Raw genomic sequence first — 26001 nt, 5'->3', positions numbered from 1 at the left:
TATGCCTGGAACTTCCGTTCTTTTCCAGGTTTCTCCGGGAGGGTAAGTCTCCAGGAGCTATGCTTTTAAAAAGCAGTCGCAAGGCCTGCTTTTAACAAGGTAAGTGGTGAATTCAGTAAAATTAAAACATTTTTTCCACAGGTTTATTATTTTTAAATACTTTAAAGGTAAGTTTATTTTTAGCCCCGCTAAAAACGAATTAATTTTTTCAAAAATTTAAATTATTGTTTAACAGTTATTTTATGTAATTTAGTTATTTTCAAAATGTGATTTAAAATTTTTTTTTTTTTTTTTTTTTTTTTTATAAATGTATTTGAAGTTTTAGTTATGTTTTGGGGCCAAACTGTATTCCTAGATTTGACAGGTCTTCCTGTCAAATCTATGAATAGAGATTCCCTGCTCCGATTGGCTCTCCATGGCCCACGTGATCCCAGGGGATGCATCGAACTAACTGCGCCCCTGGGATATGCAAGCACTGCGTGCCGGCAGTTGGAGCAGGCCCAGGATCGGAATCCCACGGGGGCCCAGAGCACAACGGCCGGCACACTAGGTAAGTGCAGGTCGGGGGCTTGCACCCACGGAGTCTCCGACCCGAATTTCTGGGCCAATATACCCAGACTCTCAGATGGGCTACTGCACAAGCTCAAAGTAACAGGCATGCAAGGTAAAACTCAAGATAAGGAACTGGATGATTGAAAGGGAGCAGCAGGTTACAATGCTGGACTGGGGAGATGCACTGAGTGGACTGCTGGGGCCCGCACTGCCTCTGATCTACAAAAACGACCTGGATTCAGAAACACAATGCAAGTTGGTCAAATTTGGGAATAGAAAAGATTGATCCTGAGCAATGCTTCAGGTTAAATCATGACTAGAGCACAAGGGGACATGGTACAAACTGGGGAAAAGGCGAGTTCATAAACAACAACAACTTGTATTTATATAGCACCTTTAATGTAGTTAAAACGTCCCAAGGTGCTTCACAGGAGCGATTATCAAACAAAATTTGACACCGAGCCACATAAGGAGATATTGGGCCAGGTGGCCAAAAGCTTGGTCAAAGAGGTAGGTTTTAGGAAGAGTCTTAAAGGAGGAGAGAGGGGTAGAGGGGTTTAGGGAGGGAATTCCAGAGCTTAGGGTCCAGGCAGCTGACGGCACGGCCGCCAATTGTTGAGCGATTAAAATCGGGGATGAGCAAGAGGCCAGAATTGGAGGAGCGCAGAGATCTCGGAGAGTTGTAAGGTCAGAGGAGGTTACAGAGAGATAGGGAGAGGTGAGGCCATGGAAGGATTTAAAAACAAGGATGAGAATTTTTAAATTGAGGCTTTGCCGGACCGGGAGCCAACATAGGTCAGTGAGCACAGGGGTGATGGGTGAACGGGACTTGGTGCGAGTTAGGACACGGGGCAGCAGAGTTTTGGATGAGCTGAAGTTTATGGAGGGTGGAAGGTATGAAGGCCAGGAGAGCGTTGGATTGGTCAAGTCTTGAGGTAACGAAGACATGGACGAGGGTTTCAGCAAATGAGCTGAGGCAGGGGCAGAGACGGGCGATGTTACGGACGTGGAAGTAGGCGGTCTTGGTGAAGGAGTGGATGTATGGTCGGAAGCTTACCTCAGAGTCAAATACGACAGCAAGGTTGCGAACAGTCTGGTTCAGCCCCAGACCGTGGCCAGGGAGAGGGATGGAGTTGGTGGCTAGGCCATGGAGTTTGTGGCAGGGACCGAAGACAATGGCTTTGCTCTTCCTAATATTTAGTTTGAGGAGATTTCTGCTAATCCAGAACTGGATGTTGGACAAGCAGTGCGACTATTGAGAGACTGTGGGGGTCATTAATGCTTGAAATAGTCCTTGGGTAGGGGAGGTAACAACTCTGGAATCATTGAAGCAGTTACGTACGGTGATGGAGTGTGGAGACATTGCTATGAAAGGTGAACTAGATGGGCTGAATGACCTCCCTCAACCGCACTTATTCTCCTGACCTTTGTGATATTGTCCTATTTTCAAACCTCACAAAGCTACTTTTTGAAAAATAAATTAAACAAGTTATCAATTTCATTTCTGTGCCCAACAGTCAAAACTTCAGAATGAAACTGTGTTGAGTGAACATTCGTTGATAATCCGTTGATAATCCAGGCCAGGTATTTTACAAAATGATAGCTAATATGTAGTGGCTGAGAGAGTCACAGGATGCTGCCGTGTAGAAAACAAAGAAATGTGGGAAACGCGGCAGCCAATTTGTGCACAGCAAGCTCCCACAAACAGCAATGTGATAATGACCAGATAATCTGTTCTCGTGCTGTTGGTTGAAGGATAAATATGGGCCAGCACCTTAGACAGTGCAGCGCTCCCTCAGTACTTCAATGTTAAACAATGCGGGAGTTCAGAGCTGGCAGTCTTACCAAAGACGTAAATAAAATCTTGATAACTAGAACCTTAATTGAGTTATAAATGCAGGATGTGAGACATCAGTTTGAAACAGATGCACAGAACAAATACATCAGGCGATTAACAAGTTCTTGCTAATCCAATACTCCAGGCAATTATCAAAAGCTAAGTAATTAGTGCAGCAGAATCATCTGAAGGTAAGTCTGCAGTGTGTGGATTAGCCTGGCTTTGTCTTTTTGTTGGAATATTAATCTTCATTAAAAAGGGAGGTTTAGGCAAATGTCACGGGCTGAGAAAATTCTCTCTCAAGCAAAAGAATCCTGGCGATCCCAATAATTGGCAGTTCAGGATGGTTAGAACGGCAGAATAACTACATCAGATGGCTGACTAGATTTCCTGGTCAGTGTTAACGGCTCATTAGTGTTAACCCCTTTATGATAAATGGGCAACTGATGGGTTAAAGTAATGCCAACCCGGTTAATCCAAGCTAAGAAATCAACTTCCTTTAAGACAGTAACAAATCTACCCTTTTTAAAAAATTCGTATGAGATGTGGGCGTCGCTGGCAAGGCCAGCATTTATTGCCCATCAGAAGGTGGTGGCGAGCTGCCTTCTTGAACCGCTGCAGTCCGTGTGGTGAAGGTGCTCCCACAGTGCTGTCAGGGGAGTGAGTTCCAGGATTTTGACCCAGCGATGAAGGAACGGCCAATATACTTCCAAGTCAGGGTGGTGTGTGACATGGAGGGGAACTTGGAGGTGGTGGTGTTCCCATGCGCCTGCTGCCCTTGTCCTTCTAGGTGGAAGAGGTCACGGGTTTGGGAGGTGCTGCCGAAGAAGCCTTGGCAAGTTGCTGCAGTGCATCTTGTAGATGGTACACACTGCAGCCACGGTGCGCCGGTGGTGGAGGGAGTGAATGTTTAAGGTGGTGGATGGGGTGCCAATCAAGCGGGCTGCTTTATCCTGGATGGTGTCGAGCTTCTTGAGCGTTGTTGGAGCTGCACTCATCCAGGCAAGTGGAGAGTATTCCATCACACTCCTTACTTATTTCTCAGCTTTTAAGCTGCCTTCCTGCACTAAATGTTTATGCTTTCAAATCCTCGATATCCCCATAAATAACTCGCTATATGGCATGATGTGGAATGCACTGCCTGAAAGGGCGGTGGAAGCAGATTCAATAGTAACTTTCAAAAGGGAGTTGGAGAAATACGTGAAAAGGAAACATTCACAGGGCTGTGGGGAAAGAGCAGGGGGGAGTGGGTCTAATTGGAGAGCTCGTTCAAAGAGCCGGCACAGGCACGATGGGCCGAGTGGCCTCCTCCAGTGCTTTAGGATCCCATATGTACAGGACCAGTTATTCCCAAGAATCTTGTATCATTTCACAGTGGTGAAGATTTCCAAGACTTTAGTGGGAAACGCATAATTAGTTTGTATTTTTTTGAAATATCGGCATTTTCTGCATCACAAAAACAACCAGCGAGCTAAATTATCTTGGCTCCCTGTCCACTGCTGCAGTGTGCTTTATTACTACTGTGTGAATTTCAGAGTAAAACAAAGCTTTCTTTTCCCCCCACCACCTCCACCGCACCCCCGCCCAGTGATAGGAATGAATGTGTGAACATTACGATGTAAATTAATCCCTTTCGAACCTACACTCGGAATTAGCGTTTGCGATTTTTGCAATTTGCACTTTGACCAATGTTAGGAGAGACTAACCACATTCATTTGGCATTGATTAACTGCAGGTAAACTGCTTGGGTTTTCCGTCGCACTGTACATTTGCTGGTTCAGGCAGTCTCGCTACTGATTAAAGAGTGCGCCAATATTGATCAAGTAATGCGCAGCCTGAGCTATACCTCATCCCAAGTGAGTCAGAGAGCACCGACGCACTGACCTAAAACAGCCGCCAGATGAAGGTTCAGTTACCATATAAAACAACAACAACTGGAATACAGAGTAGAAGTTCTAAATTTGCCGATGACACCAAACTTGGCAGTGTGGCAAACAGTGATGATACTAATCGACTGCAACAGGACATAGAAAGGCTAGCAGAATGGGCAGACAAGTGGCAGATGGAATTTAATACAGAGAAGTGTGAGGTGATGCATTTTGGCAGAAGGAACAGGGAGAGGCAATATACACTTAATGGCACAGTTTTAAAGAGTGTGCAGGGACAGAGGGACCTGGGAGTTAATGTGCATAGGTCCCTGAAGGCGGCAGGACATATTGAGAGAGTGGTTAGCAAAGCATATGGGATCTTGGGCTTCATAAATAGAGGTATTGAGTACAAAAGTAGAGAAGTTATGCTGAACCTTTATAAAGCTCTGATTAGGCCACAACTGGAGTATTGCATCCAGTTCTGGTCACCACACTTTAGGAATGATGTGAAGGCCCTTGAGAGGGTGCAGAGGAGATTTATCAGAATGGTTCCAGGGATGGGGGATCTTAGCTACAAGGACAGGTTGGAGAAGCTGGATTTGTTTTCATTAGAGCAAAGGAGGTTGAGGGGTGATTTGATTGAGGTGTACAAGATTATGACGGGTTTGGATAGGCTAGACGGGGAAAGGCTGTTCCCACTAGTTGATGGTACAAGGACTAGGGGACACAGATTTAAGATTTTGGGCAAGAGATACAGGGGGAATGTGAGGAAAAACCTTTTTATGCAGCGAGTGGTGATGACCAGGAACTCGCTGCCGACGGAAGTGGTGGAAGCGGAGACACTCGATGTTTTCAAGGGGAGACTGGATAGGCACTTGAGGGAAATAAACTTGCAGGGCTACGGGGATAGAGCGGGGGAATGGGACTGACTGGATTGCTCTACAGAGAGCCGGCACGGACTCGCTGGGCCGAATGGCCTCCTTCTGGTGCTGTTATGACTCTAACTTGCATTTATACAGCACCTTTAAACGTAGTAAACATCCCAAGCAACGCTCTCCAATTTTTTTGGGTGTGCGGCCCTTTCAAAATACCGCACATGGGCGGGTTTCCCTATTTATAAACTGGTGAGCCGGCTGCACGAGAGCTGCAGAAAGGAAAAATTGGTCCCAATGTGCTTCATAGTTCAGATATCAAACAGAAGTTGACACCGAGCCACATAACGGGATATTAGGACAGGTGACCAAAAGCTTGCTCAAAGAGATAGGTTTAAAAGGAGGAGGGAGAGGCGGAGAGGTTTAGGGAGGGAATTCCAGAGCTTAGGACCTCGGCAGCTGAAGACACGGCCGCCAATGGTGGAGCGATTAAAATCGAGGATGAGCAGGAGGCCATAATTGGAGGAACGCAGAGATCTCGGGAGGAGGTTACAGAGATTGGTGGGGGGGGGGGCGGGTGTGAGGCCATGGAGGGAACTGAATCCAAGGATGAGAATTTTACAAACGTTTACTCTTCACAACGAATTTCAGAGCTTCCGAGTTCTAAAATATTCTAATCTGGGCTACAGTCACATGGGACAATCCAACAGACCAACTATTCTAATATCTGTGTTGGGGAAACCACCCTGAGGCATAAAATTAAACTCATTTAAAAGTTGGACAAATTGTTTATGATGTGAATAATTCAATTCAAGTTTCTGCAACCACACAGCGTAATTGTTTAAATGCATTATTTTCCAGCCTCCGCCAGCTCATTAATTTCAGATTAAACATTTTGTAATATGCCAACCTGATACCTGATGCTCACTAACTAAATGAAGGTTCTATTTTGGTCACATCATACATATCTTCAAGTGGAAACGTGTACTACGGAGCTTTTATTTTAATAGATATCTGATTACTTTCTATGTGAAATATCACCCCTAAAAAGTGTAACTCACAGGGTGATATCAGGAAGGACATCTTCACAAAAAGGGTAATGGAGATCTGAAACCCAAAAGCTGTTGCGGCTGGGGGTCACTTGGAGCTTTCAAGACGAAGATTGGTCGATTTTTGTTAGGTATCGAGGATTACGGAAGCAAGGTGGGCAGATACCGATCAGCCATGATCGCATTCAATGGCATGTTCCCATGGTCCATAGGTTAAACAAGGAACACAAGTCTTTAAACAGTGATTCTGGCACCTACATGGCTCAGGCATTCATACACGATATGAACCAGCTCATAGGAACAGGAGGAGGCCATTCAGCCCCTCGAGCCTGTTCCACCATTCAATGAGATTGTGGCTGATCTGTGACCCAACTCCATATACCCACCTTTGGCCCATATCCCTTAATACCTTTGGTTAACAGAAATAGATCAATCTTAGATTTAAAATTAATAATTCACCCAGCATGAACTGCCATTTGCAGATCAGAGTTCCAAACTTCTACCACCCTTTGTGTGTAGAAGTGTTTCCTAACTTCGCTCCTGAATGGTCTGGCTCTAACGTTTACACTATGCCCCCTAGTCCGAGACTTCCTCCAACCAGCGGAAATAGTTTCTCTTCATCTGTGTGCAGAATAACCGCTAGTTATGCAATCTACACAACTTAACCACTAAAGCAGCTTTACTTCAATCGAATGAGGAATGCAACCAAGGCATAATCATAGGGAACAAAGGAGTTCAACTGTTAACACCAGATGGCGAGGTAACATGAGCAAGAGGCGCGAGGGGAAATCAGACTTCCTCCAATTTCAGTTAGCCCAAACTCCAGTGCCAATCGATCCATCTGCTCTCTGATACCAATGTAAGAAATAGGAGCAGGAGTCGGCCATTCGGCCCCTCGAGCCTGCTCCGCCATACAATAAGACCATGGCTGATCTTCTACCTCATCTCCACTTTCCTGCACTATCCCCATATCCCTTGATTCCCTTAATATCCAAAAATCTATCAATCTCTGTCTTGAATATACTCAACGACTGAGCCTCCACAGCCCTCTGGGGTAGAGAATTCCAAAGATTCACCACCCTCGGAGTGAAGAAATTTCTCCTCATCTCAGTCCTCAATGGCCGACCCCTCTGAGACTGTGACCCCTGGTTCTAGACCCCCCAGCCAGGGGAAACATCCTCCCTGCATCTACCCTGTCAATCCCTGTAAGAATTTTGCAGGTTTCAATGAGATCACCTCTCATTCTTCTAAACTCCAGAGAATATAGGCCTAATCTACTCAATAGTCAGTGCTGTAGCGGTTATATTACTGAACTAGTAACCCAGAGAATGAGAGTTCCAATCCCACCGTGGCCATTTGAGAATTTGAATTCAGTTTTCAAAAATCTGGAAATAAAAAGCTGGTGTCAGTAAAGTGAAGCTGACGGATTGTTGTAAAACCCAACTGGTTCACTAACGTCCTTAAATGAAGGAAACCTGCCATCCTTACCCGGTCTGGGCCTATACGTGACTCCAGTCCCACACCAATGCGACTGACTCTTCACTCCAGTCTGAAGTTATATGAAGCCGGTACAAAGAATAACGGTTCAAGATGAAGGCTCACCACCTTCTCAGGACAGTTAGGGATGGGCAATAAATGCGGGCCTTGCCAGCGACACTCACATCCCCAGAATTAATAAATAAAGTCCCATCACACCAATTCGTAGGAAATCGTACAGACTTGTACAATGCAATGATTGCTAGCTGTAGCAGAATAAAGTTAGTTTTCTCCTATTGTTAGGTGAGCATAGTCTAGTCTTAGGTTGGCTTGTGTTCCCTCGAGTATAGAAGATTAAGGGGTGATCTAATTGAGGTGTTTGAGATGATTAAAGGGTTTGATAGGGTGGATAGAGAGAAACTATTTCCTCTGGTGGGGGGGAGTCCAGAACAAGGGGGCAGAACCTTAAAATTAGAGCCAGGCCGTTCAGGGGTGGCGTCAGGAAGCACTTCTTCACACAAAGGGTGGTGTAAATCTGGAACTCCACCCCCCCCCCCAAAAAAATCTGTTGAGCCTGGGGGTGAATTGAAAATTTCAAACCGAGATTGATAGATTTTTGTTAGGCGAGGGTATCAAGGGTTACAGAACCAAGGCGGGTAGATGGAATGGATTGAAGATACAAATCAGCCACAATCTGATTGAATGGCGGACCAGGCTGAATAGCCTCCATCAGTTGCTATGCTCCTATCATGGAACATTTTCTGAGCCTGTGCCAGATTGTATGGATTTGGCCATGGGATTGAACCTGTTCTTCCAGGCTTGTGAGGAGTGGATCGAGGGGGCAAAGTTGAACTGAATATTACTGCCCCCATGCCCAGAGCCGTAAATCGGTAAATTGGACTTGAGGAAAGCTTGCCTCAGCTTTCCTCAACATTCCAGAGCAGTAAAGCTACAAGATCTTCAATCGGCAAATCGGGATCGACGGCCACGTGGCTTCTTGTAAGGGTTAGATTTTGATTCGCTGCTCGCTGAGGGTGTTGGGTAAGATAATTGAGAAGTTTGTTCAGTCAGCACTGAGCTGCAAACAACAGGAGTCACAGGACTGGCGAGATGCGAGTACATCGGGATACAAGTCCACCTTGGGCATAGCGCAAACCAGCCAATCGGCAGCCCGTTTTGCACTTCGCCTGATTTCCATCTCATTCCGGGCTACCATTACCGAATTTCTACCCTTGTTCCTGCACATTCAGCAACTGATTCTCTTTCACAAAAATTCCCGCTATCGAAGTGCCCCCAATCTACACTATTTACTGTGCCACCTAACTGGGTGTCGTCAGCAAACTTGGACATACTATTCCTTCATCTCAGTCATTGATAAATGTAGTTTAAGGGGAGTCAAAGGAAGGGTGGGGCCGATTAGGGACCAACAAAGGAGATCTTCTTGTGGAGGCGGAGGGTGTGGCCGAGGTACTAATGAGCACTTTGCCTCTGTCTTCACACGAGGATGCAGCCAATACCTGGAAAATTGCCCTTGTGGGAATGGAAGAACTGAATATAGGAACATCCAAGATCCGCCCACCCATTGTGTGATGCTTTCAGCTGCTACAGAGGAGTGCAACACTTACTGATGGATCCTCTGTTGGCTGAAAGGAGCGGTGTAGCAGTCGGTGTCCTCCAGATCTGGTAACATATCCTTGTCCAGCTTCATGGGCTTCCTCGGTAACCATCCTCGGAACCTGCTCAACCTTTTCTCCAGCCTGTTATAAAAATGCACAACAGTTATCAACGGCCTAATCTCAATGCATACAGCTCACCGGGACATATACAAATAAAACATTTTGAGTCTGTCATACTTCAGCTGCTGCAAATGCAAATTTCTGTGTCTCAACTTAAATAAAAAGATATTAGAGAGTAAAAATGTCAGTCTGAACTCTAACTGACCTGCGTATGTGCTACGAGCAATTAATCTCTAACTGACCTGCACATCTGTTAAGAGCAATTGATCTCTAATCTCTAAGAATGAGAGGGGATCTCATTGAAACTTATAAAATTCTGTCAGGCCTGGACAGACTAGATGAAGGAAGGATGTTCCCGATGGCCGGGGAGTCCAGAACCAGGGGTCACAGTCTAAGGATAAGGGGTAAGCCATTTAGGATGGAGGAGGAATTTCTTCACCCAGAGAGTGGTGAACCTGTGGAATTCTCTACCACAGAAGGCAGTAGAGGCCAATTCATTAAATATATTCAAGAAGGAGTTAGATATATTTCTTGAGGCTGAAGGGATCAAGGGATATGGGGAGAAGGCAGGGACAGGATACTGAATTTGGATGATCAGCCATGATCCATTGAATGGCGGAGCAGGCTCGAGGGGCCGAATGGCCTACTCCTGCTCCTATCTTTTATGTTTTTATGTAACTGACCTGGGTCAGGCACAATTACACCATGGGGCCTTAAAGGGGCACAGCATGTTACACACAGGCTGCAATTTAACAGCCGAATAATTCATCGTGCATTAACAGGACATTGGCTCAGAATTTCCTGGCGACACGTGCCCTTGTAATAGCATATCTGTGGCACAGGGCCTGTTTAATGACACAAAAGGTCCCAGCGAGTCGTGCCACTACTTGCACCACACGGTAATTTCCTGGGATTTTTGCCATTTCCCTTGCCAAAAAAGTTGAACAGCTAATTTCCATCGCCCTGCCCTCCCCATTAAAAAATCGATGGCACTCGGGTTTGCTGAATTACCACCACAGCGATCGCCTCGGCCACTTAGACTGTTAAAGATTGGCTCTGGAGGGCGCTTGGTAGCGGTGAGTGTCGATGAACACACCAAACATCACAAACAGATGATCTATCACAACGCTGTTTGTGGGAGCTTGCTGTGCGCAAATTGGTTGCCGCGTTTCCTGCACTTCAAAAAATACTTCATTGGTGGTGAAGCGCTTTGGGACGTCCCGAGGTGGTGAAAGGAGCTGGACATCTGCTAAGCGCAATTGATCTCTAATCTCTAAGAATGAGAGGGGATCGCATTGAAACCTATAAAATTCTGTCAGGCCTGGACAGACTAGATGCAGGAAGCATGTTCCCGATGGCGGGGGAGTCCAGAACCAGGGGTCACAGTCTAAAGATAAGGGGTAAGCCATTTAGGACAGAGAGGAGGAGGAAACAAGTCTTTATTTTTTAAATGACCCGTTGCTCCGTTCTGTCTCTGGTCCTGGCACCTTAGACATTGGCTGCTCTGCTTCAGGCTCATCGTGATGCTCACTGCGGCCTACTCTAATCGGTTGCCGAACAGATTTTGCTGCAATTTCGCCACTGGAGCATTGGAACACACAACGGTCTCACTAATGCCGTCCTTTCAGGAAATTCTGGGCCATAATTTCACTGTCCTCCTAAAACAGCGCATCCTGCAACCTGACCATCAGCAACCCACAGGAGAGCTGCTCCTATGTATAATTAGGTTTATATTCCACACAGATTATCAATAATAATGAAACAATTCTTCCTTGCTCATCAGCTCAATTGCAGAGATCTCGAAGCTGATCCACTGGGATATATTTTATTTTTGTCCTCATCTCCCAAAGACAAGTTATGGCGAGTCTACTCTCTTGGCAGCCCATCTTATACCATACGCTGTTTAGTAGCTGAACCGAGTCTAGAACCAGGGGTCACAGTCTCAGAATAAGGGGTCGGCCATTTAGGACTGAGATGAGGAGGAATTTCTTCACTCAGAGGGTTGTGAATCTTTGGAATTCTCTGCCCCAGAGGGCTGTGAATGCTCAGTCATTGAGTATATTCAAGACTGAGATCGATAGATTTTTGGACTCTGGGGGAAATCAAGGGATATGGGGATTGGGCAGGAAAGGGGATTGAGGCAGAAGATCAGCCATGATCTTATTGAATGACGGAGCAGGCTCGAGGGGCCGTATGGCCGACTCCTGCTCCTAGTTCTTATGTTCTTCCTCCTGCTCAATCCGTTCCGTTAGCAAAGTGCTCCGGTCGGTCACAAGACACGGATGCTGTTAAGAGCAATGGCGGACGGCGGTGTTACCGCCAGGTGGATAAAGACTCCCCATTACAACGTTAAGGGGGGTTTACACCTACGTTAGTCACATTACAAGTGATGTTCAGCCAGCAAGTCCGCAGTTTGAAGTGGATAGTTGTTGACTGCAGGCAACATTTCGCTTGACTAAAATATAACGGAGTAACCAGTGGGTCTATCAAAGTGCGCCTTGGCTTTCATCAGTCGTGACCAGAGATTATCGTTTGATCTCAGATAATGGTGGAGAATCGGTTGAGGCATCTTCTAGTCTACGAGAGCAAGGGACAGAAGTGCACTGGTTCAGTTCATGTGGATTAGGTTTCAGGCAACGCTCGGCCGCACCAACCTGCTCATGAACTTGTAACGGCGATGCAGGTAATAGATTTTTCTCCTGGAAGAACAGCAAAAATGAAGCCAGTCGAGAAGAAAACCCAGCGTCAGTTACAGTATGAACTAGCAAGGAAGGAAAGGGAGATTGAAGATAAAGCCTGCAAGAGGTAGAAAAAAAAGACTAAAAGGAGAGATTAACAGATCAAACACACAGATAACAATTCAAAGAGACATAAATTTAACAAGAAACCGTCACACAACAGGCTTTAAAACATGAATTCTCCTTTTCTTTCACCAATTCTATAGATCTATGTTTAAAACGATCAGTGAAGAGGGGGAGGTTTGGAGACATCTCTTTCTGTGGAGGGTTGTGTTAGTGCATGGAATGTTTTCCCACAGGGAGTGGTCGGGACGGAGAACACTGCATCCTTTAAGGGGATCAGCGGAAGGTACAGGTCTACGGGGGGCGGGGGGGGGGGGGGGAAAGAGCGCGGGTCAGTGGGATTAGTTTTGGATTGCTCCAACAAAGAGCAGGCACAGACACGATGGGCCAAATGGCCTCCTCCTGGCTGTAAACTTGGTTTTTTTTGTGTTCCTCTAGTTATTTCGAAAATCATAGAATGATACAGCACAGAAGGAGGCCATTCAGCCCATCACGCTGGTGCCGGTGGGACATGTTTTGGTTTATCTTGGTTCATTGGTAACTACTCCCTTCAACCAATGGGAACACTCTCTACTCCATCATAACCCTTCGAAGACCTTGGCCAGATTGCTCTTTCACCTTCCAATTATAATCGACCAACATCGATTTAATTGTGGCCGACTGGTCAGCTCATGGGTTTTTCTATAAGGTTTCCAACCAAAAGCACGCAAACGTTCTGGGAACATGATCAAGACTCAATTCTAAACGGAATGACTTGATGCATTTTCTCAGTCCAATTTTTCCAAGGTGGGATACAGCCAAGAGCTTCCACTTAAAACGGGAAAAACTGCAAAGAGTGTTGGAAACAAAACAGAAAAGCACAGCAGCTCTGTCCACATCCGAGAGGGAGAGGCAGAGGAGCGAGAGAGCGAGAGCGAGAGGCGAAGAGGAGAGAGAGAGAGAGAGAGAGGCAGAGGAGAGAGGGAGAGAGAGAGAAAAAAAAGAGATGTGTCAACGTTTGGGGTGTAGGCCCGTTCTCGGGACACGATGGGGCCATCCCCAAAACGTTGGCCAACTGTTTTTCCCTACAGATGTCGACAGGCCTATTGTGTATTTACAGCATCAAATTAACAAATGCAGTTACACTCGGATCAAACACACGGACAAGAGATCCAACGGAATAATTGGGATAAAAAGCCCAGTTTAGCTCACCTGAAAGGCATTCGCACATTCATTAACTCTGCATATCTGCAAAGAACCTCCCAAGGGGCATGTAACTTCACAAATATTATATCACTATTGGTCAGTGATGACTGCAAAAAAAAGACAAGAAAATCAATACATTTATCTAATGAGATTTTGGAAAATGCTCGGTTAAGAACATAAAATATACGGTGATCCCTTCATAGGCACGATCCAACTTGCCAAATGAAGGCCTCTCCCCACTGGTTTTATTCGCTCAATGGTTTTGAGAAGGCAGCCAATTACAGAGAAACGAACGAACTTGCACTCATACACTCAACGCTCCCTCCAAGGCGCGCGGCCGCGCAGTGCTGGGAAAGGTCCCGTGCAGGCTGCTCACCGGCGTCGCCACTGTAAACACCGCACATACGCGGAATTTAAAGGGACCGCGCACTAAAAGAAACAGGCCGGGCAGGACGAAGCACCGCTCACGGGGAGCATCGGTCCTCATCACATCTCAGAAACACCCCAAAAGAGCTGCACGTACAATGAATTGCTTTGAAGTGCAGTCACTGTGGTTATGTGGCACACAGCAAGAGCCCACAAAAAGTGCAGCTGGATGAAGTTTGCTTATTGTGCATGAAGCTTCGTTGTTCCCAAGAAGAGGGAGTTTGGAAGAAGATAGAGGGGGAAAAAAAACATACATTTGTCCCATTTTGTCACTGCTCCTCCCCCCACTTCACGTTCTGTACCAAAGGCGTGATAAACATCTTAAAGAAATTGCTGAGAGAGTGTCGCCAAGAACAATGAAATCATTTGCTGCATATTAACATCTCTTTGTTCCTGGTTGACTTGTTCTCCCAGGGTGTTGGTGAAATTGAATGAACATGAAATCAAACTATTTATGAATTAAATTTGCATTCATTAAAACCTCCAAGAGAATAACACTTATGAAATGTATTCTCCACTGCTAATGGTAATGGAGTAAAGGCCAGGATATTTATACAGCCTTGCACCCCACTCGGCAGTTTTTACCACTCGCATTGTACGGATGCAACACCCAAAGTCCCCACAGAAACCGTCGTGTTCCACACGGGAGGCTCACGACAAAGCTTAGGGATGTGGAGCCAGGGATCAAATAGCTGAATGGATGGAAAATTGGCTAAAAGAGTGTGGGGGGTAAAGGGTAGTTATTCAGATTGGAGGAAGGTAGAAAGCGGTGTTCCACAAGGATCAGTGCTGGGACCACCGTTATTCATAATTTACATTAATAATTTGGACTTGAGAACAAGTAACTATCAAAATTTGCAGATACCACCAAACTGGGGGGTATAGCTAACACAGAGGAAAAATGCAACATAATACAAGACGACAATAGGAAACTTGCAGACTGGGCAGTTAAGTGGCAAATGAAGTTTAACATCGATATATGCGAGGTGATGCACTTTGGTAGGAAAAACAGAAACATCACCGACACCTTAGAAAATAAGAAACAGATTGGGGAAGAGGAGCAAAGGGATCTCGGGATACAAGTGAAGAAATCATTAAAAGCAGCATCACAGGTCAGCAAAGCAATTTAAAATGCTAACAAAGCACTGGGATTTATTTCTAGGGGTACAGAATTTAAAAGTAGTGAAGTTATGCTAAACTTGTACAGGACCCTAGTCAGGCTGCACTTAGAGTCCTGTACACAGTCCTGGTCTCCATACTATAAGGAGGAGGAAGTGCAAAAAAGATTCACAAGGACGGTACCAGAGCTGAGAGATGACAGCTATCGGGAAAGATTGAACAGGTTGGGTTTTCTTCTTTTGAAAAGTGAAGACTTAGAGGTGACCTGATAGAGGTCTTTAAAATTATGAATGGGTTGGACAGGGTAGATGTGGAGAGAATGTTTCCACTTGTGGGAGAATCCAAAACATAAATAAGATAGTTACTAATAAAACCAATAGGGAAAGAGAGAGAAATTTCTTTACTCAGAGAGTGATTAGAATGTGGAACTCGCTACCACAGGAAGTGGTTGAGGCGAATAGCTTAGATACTTTCAAAAGGAAACTAGACGAGTACATGAGAGAAAAGGGAATAGAAAGATCTGCTGAAAGGCTGGGATGAGGCAGAGGGAATGGGAGGAGACTCGTGTGGAGCATAAACACCAGCACAGGCGGGCTGGGCCCAATGGCCTGTTTCTGTGCTGTATATTCTATGTCATTCTATAGACCAATTGACCAGCTGGGTCTCGCCAACGGGGGACATTGCAACGCTCCAAAGAGAAAGATATGCAAGTATGTCAAATCTCTGACTTTGAGAATCTCGGGCAGGGGGAGGGCTAGAAATTCTGGGTGTAAAATGGGCACATCGATGACAAATACAGCAGTGGGAAAATCCATGTCCGACATATGCACATTGAACCCAAAGTAACAAGCAAGCAGCATTCTTTAATCCCATTACAACAAGGCCATATTTCTACTGATTGACACTATTTCAAATTATGGAATAGTGACACTTTAAACAGATATAAAATGGTTTGTTAAAATGCAGGAGGATTATTAAAAATACGACACACTTGTCCAGCACGCTATTAGAATATTTAACTCTAATTCAGGTCGGAGACTTCCCGCGGGTGCAAGCCTCCGACCTGCACTTACTTTGCGCGCCGGCCGTTGAGCTGTGGGCCCGCGTGGGATTCTGATCCTGGGCCTCCTCCAGCTACTGGCGCGCAGTGCTCGCGTATCCCAGGGGCGCAGTTAGTTTGAAGCGTCCCCTCGGATCATGTGGGCCATGGAGAGCCAATCGTAGCAGGGAATCTCTATTCATAGATTTGACAGGAAGACCTGTCAAATCTATGAATACAATTCAGCCCCAAAACATAACTAAAACTTCAAATAAATTTTAAAAATACCATCACATTTTTAAAATAACTCTAAATTACATAAAATAACTTAAATAATTTAAATTTTTGAAAAAATTAATTACAGTTTCTAAACAGGGCTAAAAATAAACTTACCTTTCTTTAAAGTATTTAAAAATAATAAACCTGTGGGAAAAAATGTTTTAATTTTACTTAATTCACCACTTACCTTGTTAAAAGCAGGCCTTGCGACTGCTTTTTACAAGCGTAGCTCCTGGAGACTTACCCTCCCGGAGAAACCTGGAAAAAAACGGAAGTTCCAGGCGCACGCGCTGCCTCTCCGGCGCACGCGTTCGACCTGTGAACCCCTTCCTTTAAGGGAGCGGAAGTTCCGGTTTCCCGCGCATGCGCAGTGCCTGCACGAAACCGGCACTTTCGTTGGGCCTACGTGTGAGTACCTAACGCGTACTCACCCGTGGGGACCCGAAGTTCTGGGCCAATGAGTAACCTGGAGAGAACAAATAATGTTTTGGTATATGTCTAAAGCAAAACTAAATCAGTAATACAAAAGCAAAATAGTGCGGATGCTGGAAATCTGAAATACAGAAAATGCTGGAACTACTCAGCAGATCGGGCAGCATCGAGGAGAGAGAAACAGAGTTAACGTTTCAGGTCGATGACCCTTCATCAGAACTGGAAAAATCAGTAATGTCTGGTCAGCAAGTTCAATATCCATAACTAGGAAAATGTAAAATTTGGATATTAAAATATTTCTTGAATTTTTTTTATTGCGCTGTTACATCCCAAAACCGACCAACCGACTAATGAACCTGCCCGTTAACCCCATCCCTCCTGATGAATGCTGCTTTCCCATCATTCTCAAAAACAACTCCTTGTCGGAGCTTTTTAAAAACACATTTCCATTAAAGGCCAATATTCCTGGGAGCCAGAACGACCTCCCCAGCACCCGCAGGAGGGAATGTGCAAAGTCTGGAAAAACGACAGCACGCATGGAAGGAAGCAGCTTTAGGTTTGTGATAAAGGAGAAGAAACCAGAAAAAGAAATAGAATCCACATGTTTGCTGTTTGTGAAGGCGGCACACATCCCTTTCAGGACATTTAGTCAACAATAAAACCTCCCACATTCCACGTGGGAGCTCAGGTGAAATTTTATAACCCCCTTCCATGAATTTTCACAGAGGTACAACTTCAAATCAAACTCCACTCCGTTACTTTCTTACTCCAGATTTCCACATCTCCGATCACTCTCGTCAGTGAACCCTAGCTCTCCAGGTACCAAGGGTTGCTTTTCCTTGTCCATATATTCAAGCACCTCTAACGTGCCCAGAGATCAAGCAGGGAACACTTTCATTTATTTCAGCTAATAGTTTTATTAAGTGCATTCATGCGATCCTCTTTGTCTTCAGAAGGTGGCAGAATAACACTAGATTATAATTCTCATCCTCGTGTTCAAATCCCTCCATGGCCTCGCCCCTTCCCATCACTAACAACCTCCAGCTCTACAACCCTCCGAGATCTCTGCGCTCCTCCAATTCTGGCCTTTTGCGCATCCCCGATTTCCTTCGCCCCACCATTGGCGGCCGTGCCTTCAGCTGCCTGGGCCCTAAGCTCTGGAATTCCCTCCCTAAACCTCTCCGCCTCTCTCCCCTTCTTTAAGACGCTCCTTAAAACCGACCTCTTTGGCCAAGCTTTTGGTCACCTGTCCTAATAGCTCGTGGCTCGGTGTCAAATTTTGTCCGATTACGCTCCTGTGATGCGCCTCGAGACGTTAAAGGTGCTATATAAATACAAGTTGCTGTTGTTGTTGTAGAATGACTAACTGCCAAACAAATTAAATAAAAGCAAATAATAACAGGAACATTATTTTTTTATAGTTAATAGCTTTAGCCATCTGCTCGAGCAATTAGAAAGTAATTTGTTTTCCACTGATCTGCTAAACTAGGATAAAAGCAATATTTTTAAATTGGAGGCTCTTCCCTTTTGTTATTGTCTATGGAATCTATCTGGCTTGATCAGGTGTCTTCAAAGCCTTCCATTTGAATAAGGCAGGTGGATCAGTAACTTCCAAAACAAGTGACCAGAGCCAAGCAAGTTTAAAAAACTGTCTATTCTGCGTAAAAGAAAAAGCAGCCATTTAAATACGTATTTGAACAAATTCCATGAAATGCTTGTGTTGAATTGGAATAGTTCAAGAATAGACATGGGGTTGAGTTTCGTTCTGGGAGCAGGACGGGTTGGTATCAGAAACTATCCTCAAGATCGTGGAATATCCCCCAAGCGATGTGCTCGGAGACCAACTTATCAATATTGCAGCAGATTTGGCAGAGCGCCGACAGTATGCAAGAAATTTCAGATCGTAACTACTGCTCCCATTTATTTTTGAACGGCAGCTGATGATTCTGCGGTTGCCATTTACACCTCCTCGAGACCCATCTTTTGTTTCTTCACTTGTCCCATTACCAGCTCCTTTTGCCTCGCACCATCATCCCTTTTGTCATTTAATCTCTCCTGCCTTCCCCCCTATCACAGACCTTCCTTTTTGTTCTTTCCTCCCCTTCCCCACCTCTGTCCTTGCTTAAAACCGGTTACACATCTCTAACTTTTTCCAGTTATGACGAAAGGTCATCAACCTGAAACGTTAACTCTGTTTCTCTCTCTACAGGTGCTGCCTGACCTGTGTGTTTCCAATATTTTCTGTTATTTCAGATTTCCAGCATCCGCAGTATTTTGCTTCTGAAGAAATGATGGTTTGTTCACTGTGGACGATGGTGACAATCTATGATTCATCTCCAATTTAGCACAGCTTGTGGGTTCACATATCACTGCAAATTCTAAACTACACAAGGAACGTTTTCCCACACACAGCTCATCAGACGTCGGAATGACCCGAGGGTTGATCTTTACTGGATTTCCTTTGGACCTCAATTCGTGGCTAGCTGGACACGACTCGCTTCAAACCTAGTCCTGCCATCATGAATCAACTTTTGCCCCTTCTTTTCCTGTCTCAAGCATCATGAGAGGCCACTTTAAGATTGGTCTTTTAGGGAACCCTCATATCCTTTGAGCTGACTACCAGGAGTGTGTTCACCAAGTGCCAGCTCACCGTAAAGTTTGAAATACCACATGGCCCCAACAGGTTGTTGCAACAAACTGGAGGGACTGTAAAATGTAAAGGTGAACAAAAGAATTAGGAGCAGGAGTCGGCCACTCGAGCCTGCTCCGCCATTCAATAAGATCATGGCTGATCTTTGACCTCAACTCCACTTTCCTGCACTATCCCCGTATCCCTCGATTCCCCTAGAGCCCAAAAATCTATCGATCTCAGCCTTGAATATACTCAACGACTCAACATTCACAGCCCTCTGGGGTAAAGAATTCCAAAGATTCACCACCCTCTTGTTGTGTATGTACCTTTAAGAGAAGAACTGATTCTATACTACAGTACTGGCAGTGACCACCCCTGTATATAAAGCCATAGCAGGCTTCTGTACTTCAGTCTTAAGTTACCCTCTGTTCAGTAAATACCTGTTATTATTGTTCTCCTGCAGTCCGTGTATTACTGATACTCGGACACTACACTGGCGATGAACAGGTTCGAACTCACCTGCAGTACTGCATCACCTCACGGGGATCTTTCCCTGAGAAGCTTCTTGGAGGTCGAAGTCAGAGCAACGGGCGTCTTGGGCAACCGCCCAAGGATCCATCGGAGTTCGGAGAGTTGCAGGAGAGGCTGTGGAGAGCTGGGCTTGGCTCCCCAGTAAAGGTGTCCCAGCAAATCGTGCTGGTAGCAGGTAGTGCGCTGACACTTCCAGACTGCGGCGGGCTCGAGCGGCTCTGCAAAGGGGCCGTGCAGCATCGTCGGGGGGGGGGGGGGGGGCGGGGGCGGCGGGGGGAGGAGAGAGAGAGAGAGAGAGAGAGAGAGAGAGAGAGAGCTAGGAGCAGCGTGGCAGCAAGGGGAAGAAGGAAAAGCGCGGGAGGCGCCATTTTATTCCATGGGGGGGGGGGGAAAGAAGGAAAAGCGCGGGAGGCGCCATTTTAATCCATTGGGGGAAGAAGAAAAAGCTCGGGAGGCGCCATTTTAAATCACCCAAGATGCCGAAAAGTGGCAGTATCACTGCTTTCGACAACGAGGTAGAAGACTGGACCACGTATGTGGAAAGAATTGAAGTGTACTACAAGGCAAATGAGGTGGCCGATGGAAAGGCGGCGTTGGTATTATTAAATTTAATGGGCGCGAGAACGTACGGCCTATTGCGGAATTGAATTACCCCAGCTAAACCAATGGAGAAAAGTTTTGAAGAGATTGTCAATATCTTACAGGAACATTTAAACCCTACACCGCTGCTGATAGCAGAAAGATTCAAGTTCCATAAAAGAAACCAGCACAAAGATGGGAGCAATGCTGACTATCTTACGGAACTACGCAAGTTATCAAAGCACTGCCAGTTCGGAGCAGGACTGGCAGACACTTTACGGGATAAGTTTGTCTGCGTGCTCCAGAGTGAAGGAACCCAGAAACGACTACTTTCGGAAAAGGACCCGACGCTAGAACAGGCTTTCAGCGTGGCAGTATTCTACGAAGCAGCAGCACGGGGAGCTGCGGAAATACAACAGAAACCACAAGAATACAGCGCTAACGAAATGGCGTATGGAGCAGAAAAGTGCTATCGCTGCGGCAGAACAACCCATGATCAGAAGGACTGCTGGTTTAAGGACAAAGTATGCAGGCAATGTGGGAAAATGGGACACATAGCAAGAGTCTGCAGGTCAGGAAAGAAAACCAACACTACAAGAACTACTAAGGAAAAGTACAAGAAAGTACAGAAATTGACAGTAGTTCGGAAGATCAGGAGAGTGATAATGGCTCCGGGAGCAGGAGACTAAGTTGTCTAACGTTACACAATGTGACCGCAAAGGAGGATCACCGAACCATTTGGGTCACCCTCATGAGAGCAGGGTCCCCAGTAAAGATGGAATTGGACACAGGATCAGCCCTAACTGTCATGAATCGACGAGACTATGAGCAGCTATTCTCACACATACCCTTGAAGGACATGTCCATTGTATTGAAGATATACACGGGGCAAAAAAGTCTACCCCAGAGGAAAAATAAGGGTGCCAGTTAAATACAACGGCAAGGAAACACAGAAACTGTATCTATATATACTACAAGATGGAGGACCACCATTATTGGGACGTGAATGGATCCGAAAAATACAATTGGATTGGCATTCCATTCAGGCGCTAACTGTGACTGACAAAAAGGATGATGACGTCACACCTGGACGACTGTCAAAAATTCTAACTGACGCAAAAGGTGTGTTCCAACAAGGACTTGGGATGCTAAAAGGAGTAACGGCAATGATAAAAATCGAAGATAACGCAAACCCAAAATTTTTTAAGGCCAGACCGGTACCTTACGCGATCCGCCCAACCGTTCAAGCAGAGCTGGAGAGTCTGGAGTGTTCGGGTGTGCTGTCCAAGGTGGACTGGAGCGAGTGGGCCACACCCATCATTCCTGTAATGAAGAAATCATTGAGCAGCACGCCTGGGGAGCCGAAAAAGGTTCGCATCTGTGGGGACTTCAAGGTAACTGTGAACCCAGTCCTGCACACAGTACAATATCCACTTCCACGGATAGAAGATATTTTCGCCTCACTATCTGGAGGGAAACGCTTTACAAAGATTGATCTGGCCCAAGCGTATCTACAAATGGAGGTGGAAGAAGCATCTGGGAAATACCTCACGATAAACACTCACAAAGGCCTTTACCAGTACAATCGACTGGTATTCAGGGTAGCATCAGCCCCGGCTATTTGGCAGAGGGCGATGGAACAAGTCCTGCAAGGGATCCTGGGGACCCAGTGTTATTTGGACGACATCCTGGTTACGGGCGAAAATGACAGTGAACACCTTGCCAACCTGGAGCAGGTGCTCACGAGATTACAGGAATATGGGCTACGAGCCAACCGCCCCAAATGCGACTTCTTCAGGAGACAAATCTCGTATTGTGGCCACATGATTGATGAGGAAGGGTTGCATAAGTCGCCGGACAAGATTGAGGCTATAGTCAAGGCTCCAGCACTGGAAAATGTGTCGCAACTGAGGTCGTTCCTCGGGTTGGTGAACTACTACCATAAGTTCTTGCCGAATTTATCTACAATTCTGCACCCACTGAGCGCCCTGCTGCAAACTAGAGTAACATGGAAATGGAGTGATGAGTGTAAGCGTGCCTTTCAGAAATGTAAATGCCTAATCACTTCAAAAAGAAGTATTGGCCCACTACAATCCAACACTACTGATTCGGTTAGCATGTGATGCGTCTCCCTACGGCATCGGAGCGGTGCTGTCACACAAATTCCTTGACGGTTCAGAGAGGCCAATAGCCTTTGCGTCGCGCTCGTTAACCTCAGCCGAGCGTAACTACGCCCAGATTGACAGGGAGGCCCTCAGCCTGGTGTGGAGGGTGAAGAAGTTCAATCACTATCTGCACGGGCAGAAATTCACCCTACTAACTGATCATCAGCCCCTGGTCTCCATTTTTAACCCAAAGAAGGGCGTTCCGGTGATGACGGCGCAACAGCTGCAAAGATGGTCACTTTTTCTAGGGGCACATCAGTACGACAGAGTACAAGGGTACGAAACAGCATGGAAATGCTGATGGGCTGTCGCGCCTACCGTTGCCTATGGTAGAGGAAGCACCTGCAGTGGACCCTGTTGAGATATTCCATGCGACCATAGTCGAATGTCTACCTGCTACAAACTCAAGTATAGAGAAGGAAACCCGAAATGACCCGACACTCTCGGGTCTATGATTTGACGGTGAAGGGATGGCCAGCACATGGCGACTCACTGTTGCCAGCATTCTCGCCAAGGAGAGAACAGCTGTCAGTGTGCCAGGGGACCTTGATGTGTGGATCCCGAGTGGTAATTCCACCCAAGTTGAGAGATAGAATGCTCAATGAGCTTCATGAGGGTCATCTGGGAGGGGCAAAAATGAAGAGCCTAGCCAGGGCGTTTGTGTGGTGGCCGGGAATCGATAAAGAAATCGAGAATATGACCAAGAGATGCACAGGATGCCAGAAGGTCCAAAACGCTCCACCACAGGCCCCGCTACATCCATGGGAGTGGCCCTCATCTCCATGGCAACGGGTACACATTGATTTTGCTGGTCCATTTATGGACTCAATGTTCCTAATCGCCGTGGACGCCCATTCGAAATGGCCGGAGGTCATCAAAATGTCCTCCACCACCACGGAGAAAACTATTGCAGTCCTATGGACCATCTTCGCCAGGAATGGCTTGCCAGAACAGATTTGCTCCGACAATGGGCCACAGTTTGTGTCCGAGGATTTCCGGAGGTTTCTGAGGAATAATGGGGTGAAACATTACACATCTGCCCCATATCATCCAGCCACAAATGGATTGGCCGAGAGGTTTGTGCAGACCTTTAAAAGGCAATAAAGGCGATGTATAACGACGACATACCACTACAACACAAGGTGGATAATTTCTTGTTTGCTTACCGGAATGCGACATATGCAGTCACCAACCAAGCTCCAGCCATAATGTTCTTCAACCGAAGGCTAAGGTGTCACCTGGATTTGCTCAAACCAAACATAAGATGAGATGTTGAGGATAAGCAATTCCAGCACATAAATGAGAAGCCAACCAGGAGCTTCAAGATAGGGCAACCAGTTTTGGCCCGCGACTACCGAACAGAAAAATGGCAGCCAGGAATGATATGCACACAGCAGGGACCACTAATGTACACAGTGGACATTGGAGAGAGCATCGTGAGACACCATGCTGACCAGATTCTAGAGTCACAGGAACAAGCCAAACCCATACCACGAGCAGGTGCACCTGATAATAAACCCGAAGGACAGATTGCGTCTACCTCAGAAGCAGTGGTATTGGAAGCTGACGAACCAACCAATGACAATGAGCCAGAATCAACTCCGCCGCCAGAACAGGATACTCGAGAAAGACGCTATCCAGTCAGGATCAGGAAGCCTCCTCAAAGACTGAACTTATAAATGATTATTTCAGTTGATGTATATAGTACAGCGAAAATTGTAATTGTAATTAGTTATTATTTAGTTGTTAAATGAATGTTATGTACTATTTATCTAAAAAGGGGAGGAATTGTTGTGTATGTACCTTTAAGAGAAGAACTGATTCTATACTGTAGTACCGGCAGTGACCACACCTGTATATAAAGCCATAGCAGGCTTCTGTACTTCAGTCTTAAGTTACCCTCTGTTCAGTAAATACCTGTTATTATTGTTCTCCTGCAGTCCGTGTATTATTCATACTCGGACACTACACCTCTGAGTGAAGAAATTCCTCATCAGTCTTAAATGGCCGACCCCTTATCCGGAGACGATGCCCCCTAGTTCTAGACTCTCGAGCCAGGGGAAAACCACCTCTCAGCATCTACCCTGTCAATCCCCTTCAGAATCTTCTCTGTTTCAATGAGATCACCTCTCATTCTTCTAACTAAAAATCAATTGAAAGGCGAATGACAAACAGTTTATTCTGCAACGGAAGCAGAGAACAGTATTTGGTTATTGAGACACCATATTGCCTGTAATTCTACCCTGTGCACACTGATTAGTTGAGTCTGTGGCTAAAAAACTAACATGTAATGGAAGAGACTGAAATTCTATTTCAGTTTCCCTACATTACAACAGTGATGATACTTTCAAAGTATCACATTGGGGGTGAAGCGCTTGGGGACATTGCAAGATCGGGGACGTTGCAAGTTCTTTCTAAATCACAAGATTACAATGGGTCGGGTTTATTACTTTCTATTTCAGGACCTACAGCTGGAAATTCACACATCAACGTCTTTACTAATACCAAGACATTATAATGCGGCCCCAACATACATCTTATGCAAAAAACACAGGAGAGCTGCCTATTTTTCAATATAATGAAACTGTGAATGAAATAATGGAAATGTGCGACTGTGAAACGTGACTTCGGAGTAATGAGATTTCATTAGCAAAGGAAAAAGATTAGATAATTATGTTAATAACACTTTAACACCATAACTAATGAGCCTTATAACCAGTAGAAATGTCAAAAGTTCAGAATCCTCCTGTGAAATGTGTAATCATTGATAGAAACAGCCAAATGACAATGACTTATATATTTATATAGCGCCTTTAACGTAGTAAAACATCCCAAGGTGCTTCACGGGAGCGATTATCAGACAAAATTTGACACCGAGCCACACAAGGAGATATTAGGACAGGTGACCAAAAGTTTGGTCAAAGAGGCAGGTTTTAAGGAGCGGCTTAAAAAGGAGAGAGGTAGAGATCGGAGGGGTTTAGGGAGGGAATTCCAAAGCTCAGGGCCCAGGCGGCTGAAGGCACGGCCGCCAATGGTGGTGCGATTAAAATCAGAGATGTGCACGAGGCCAGAATTGGAGGCGCGCAGAGATCTGGGAGGGTTGGTGTAGTGTATGTAACTGTTCTACCTTTAAGAGAACTATTGTATGTAACCGTCCACCTTTAAGAGAACTATTTTAGGTGTGGCACTACTTTATCCTGGCTGCTGTATACTGTAATACCGATGGTGACCACACCGGTATATAAGTGCTGTGGCAGAATTTGTTGGGCAGATTCGCCCTGACCTTTGAATAGTAAAGTCCTGTTTAAGTTACTCTTGTAGTCTGTGTATTACTTCGCTATACAACCCACAGACTTTACAGTGGCGACGAGTTCGATCTTACCCTGCGGCAACAATACTTCTGAAGAAGTAAACGAGCGTCGA

General features: G+C 45.6%; 1 protein-coding gene across 2 annotated transcripts in view; it reads right to left on the bottom strand.

Annotated features, from left to right (window-relative positions):
- The window catches only part of LOC147106460 (anoctamin-4-like), a 230883-nt gene that overhangs the window by 68775 nt on the left and 136107 nt on the right, over positions 1-26001 (bottom strand). For both annotated transcript variants that reach the window (XM_086009661.1, XM_086009662.1), the window contains exons 5-6: positions 13383-13483; positions 9280-9411 (exon numbers count right to left, since the gene is read on the bottom strand). In XM_086009661.1, coding sequence (XP_085865787.1) covers positions 9280-9411; positions 13383-13483 — 233 coding nt within the window. The remainder of the gene's footprint in view (positions 1-9279; positions 9412-13382; positions 13484-26001) is intronic.

The sequence above is a fragment of the Somniosus microcephalus genome, chromosome 16 (assembly GCF_052327205.1).
Source record: "Somniosus microcephalus isolate GS21.2 chromosome 16, FLI_Smic_1.0, whole genome shotgun sequence".
NCBI lineage: Eukaryota > Metazoa > Chordata > Chondrichthyes > Squaliformes > Somniosidae > Somniosus > Somniosus microcephalus.
This window is presented reverse-complemented; position numbering and strand designations above follow the sequence as displayed.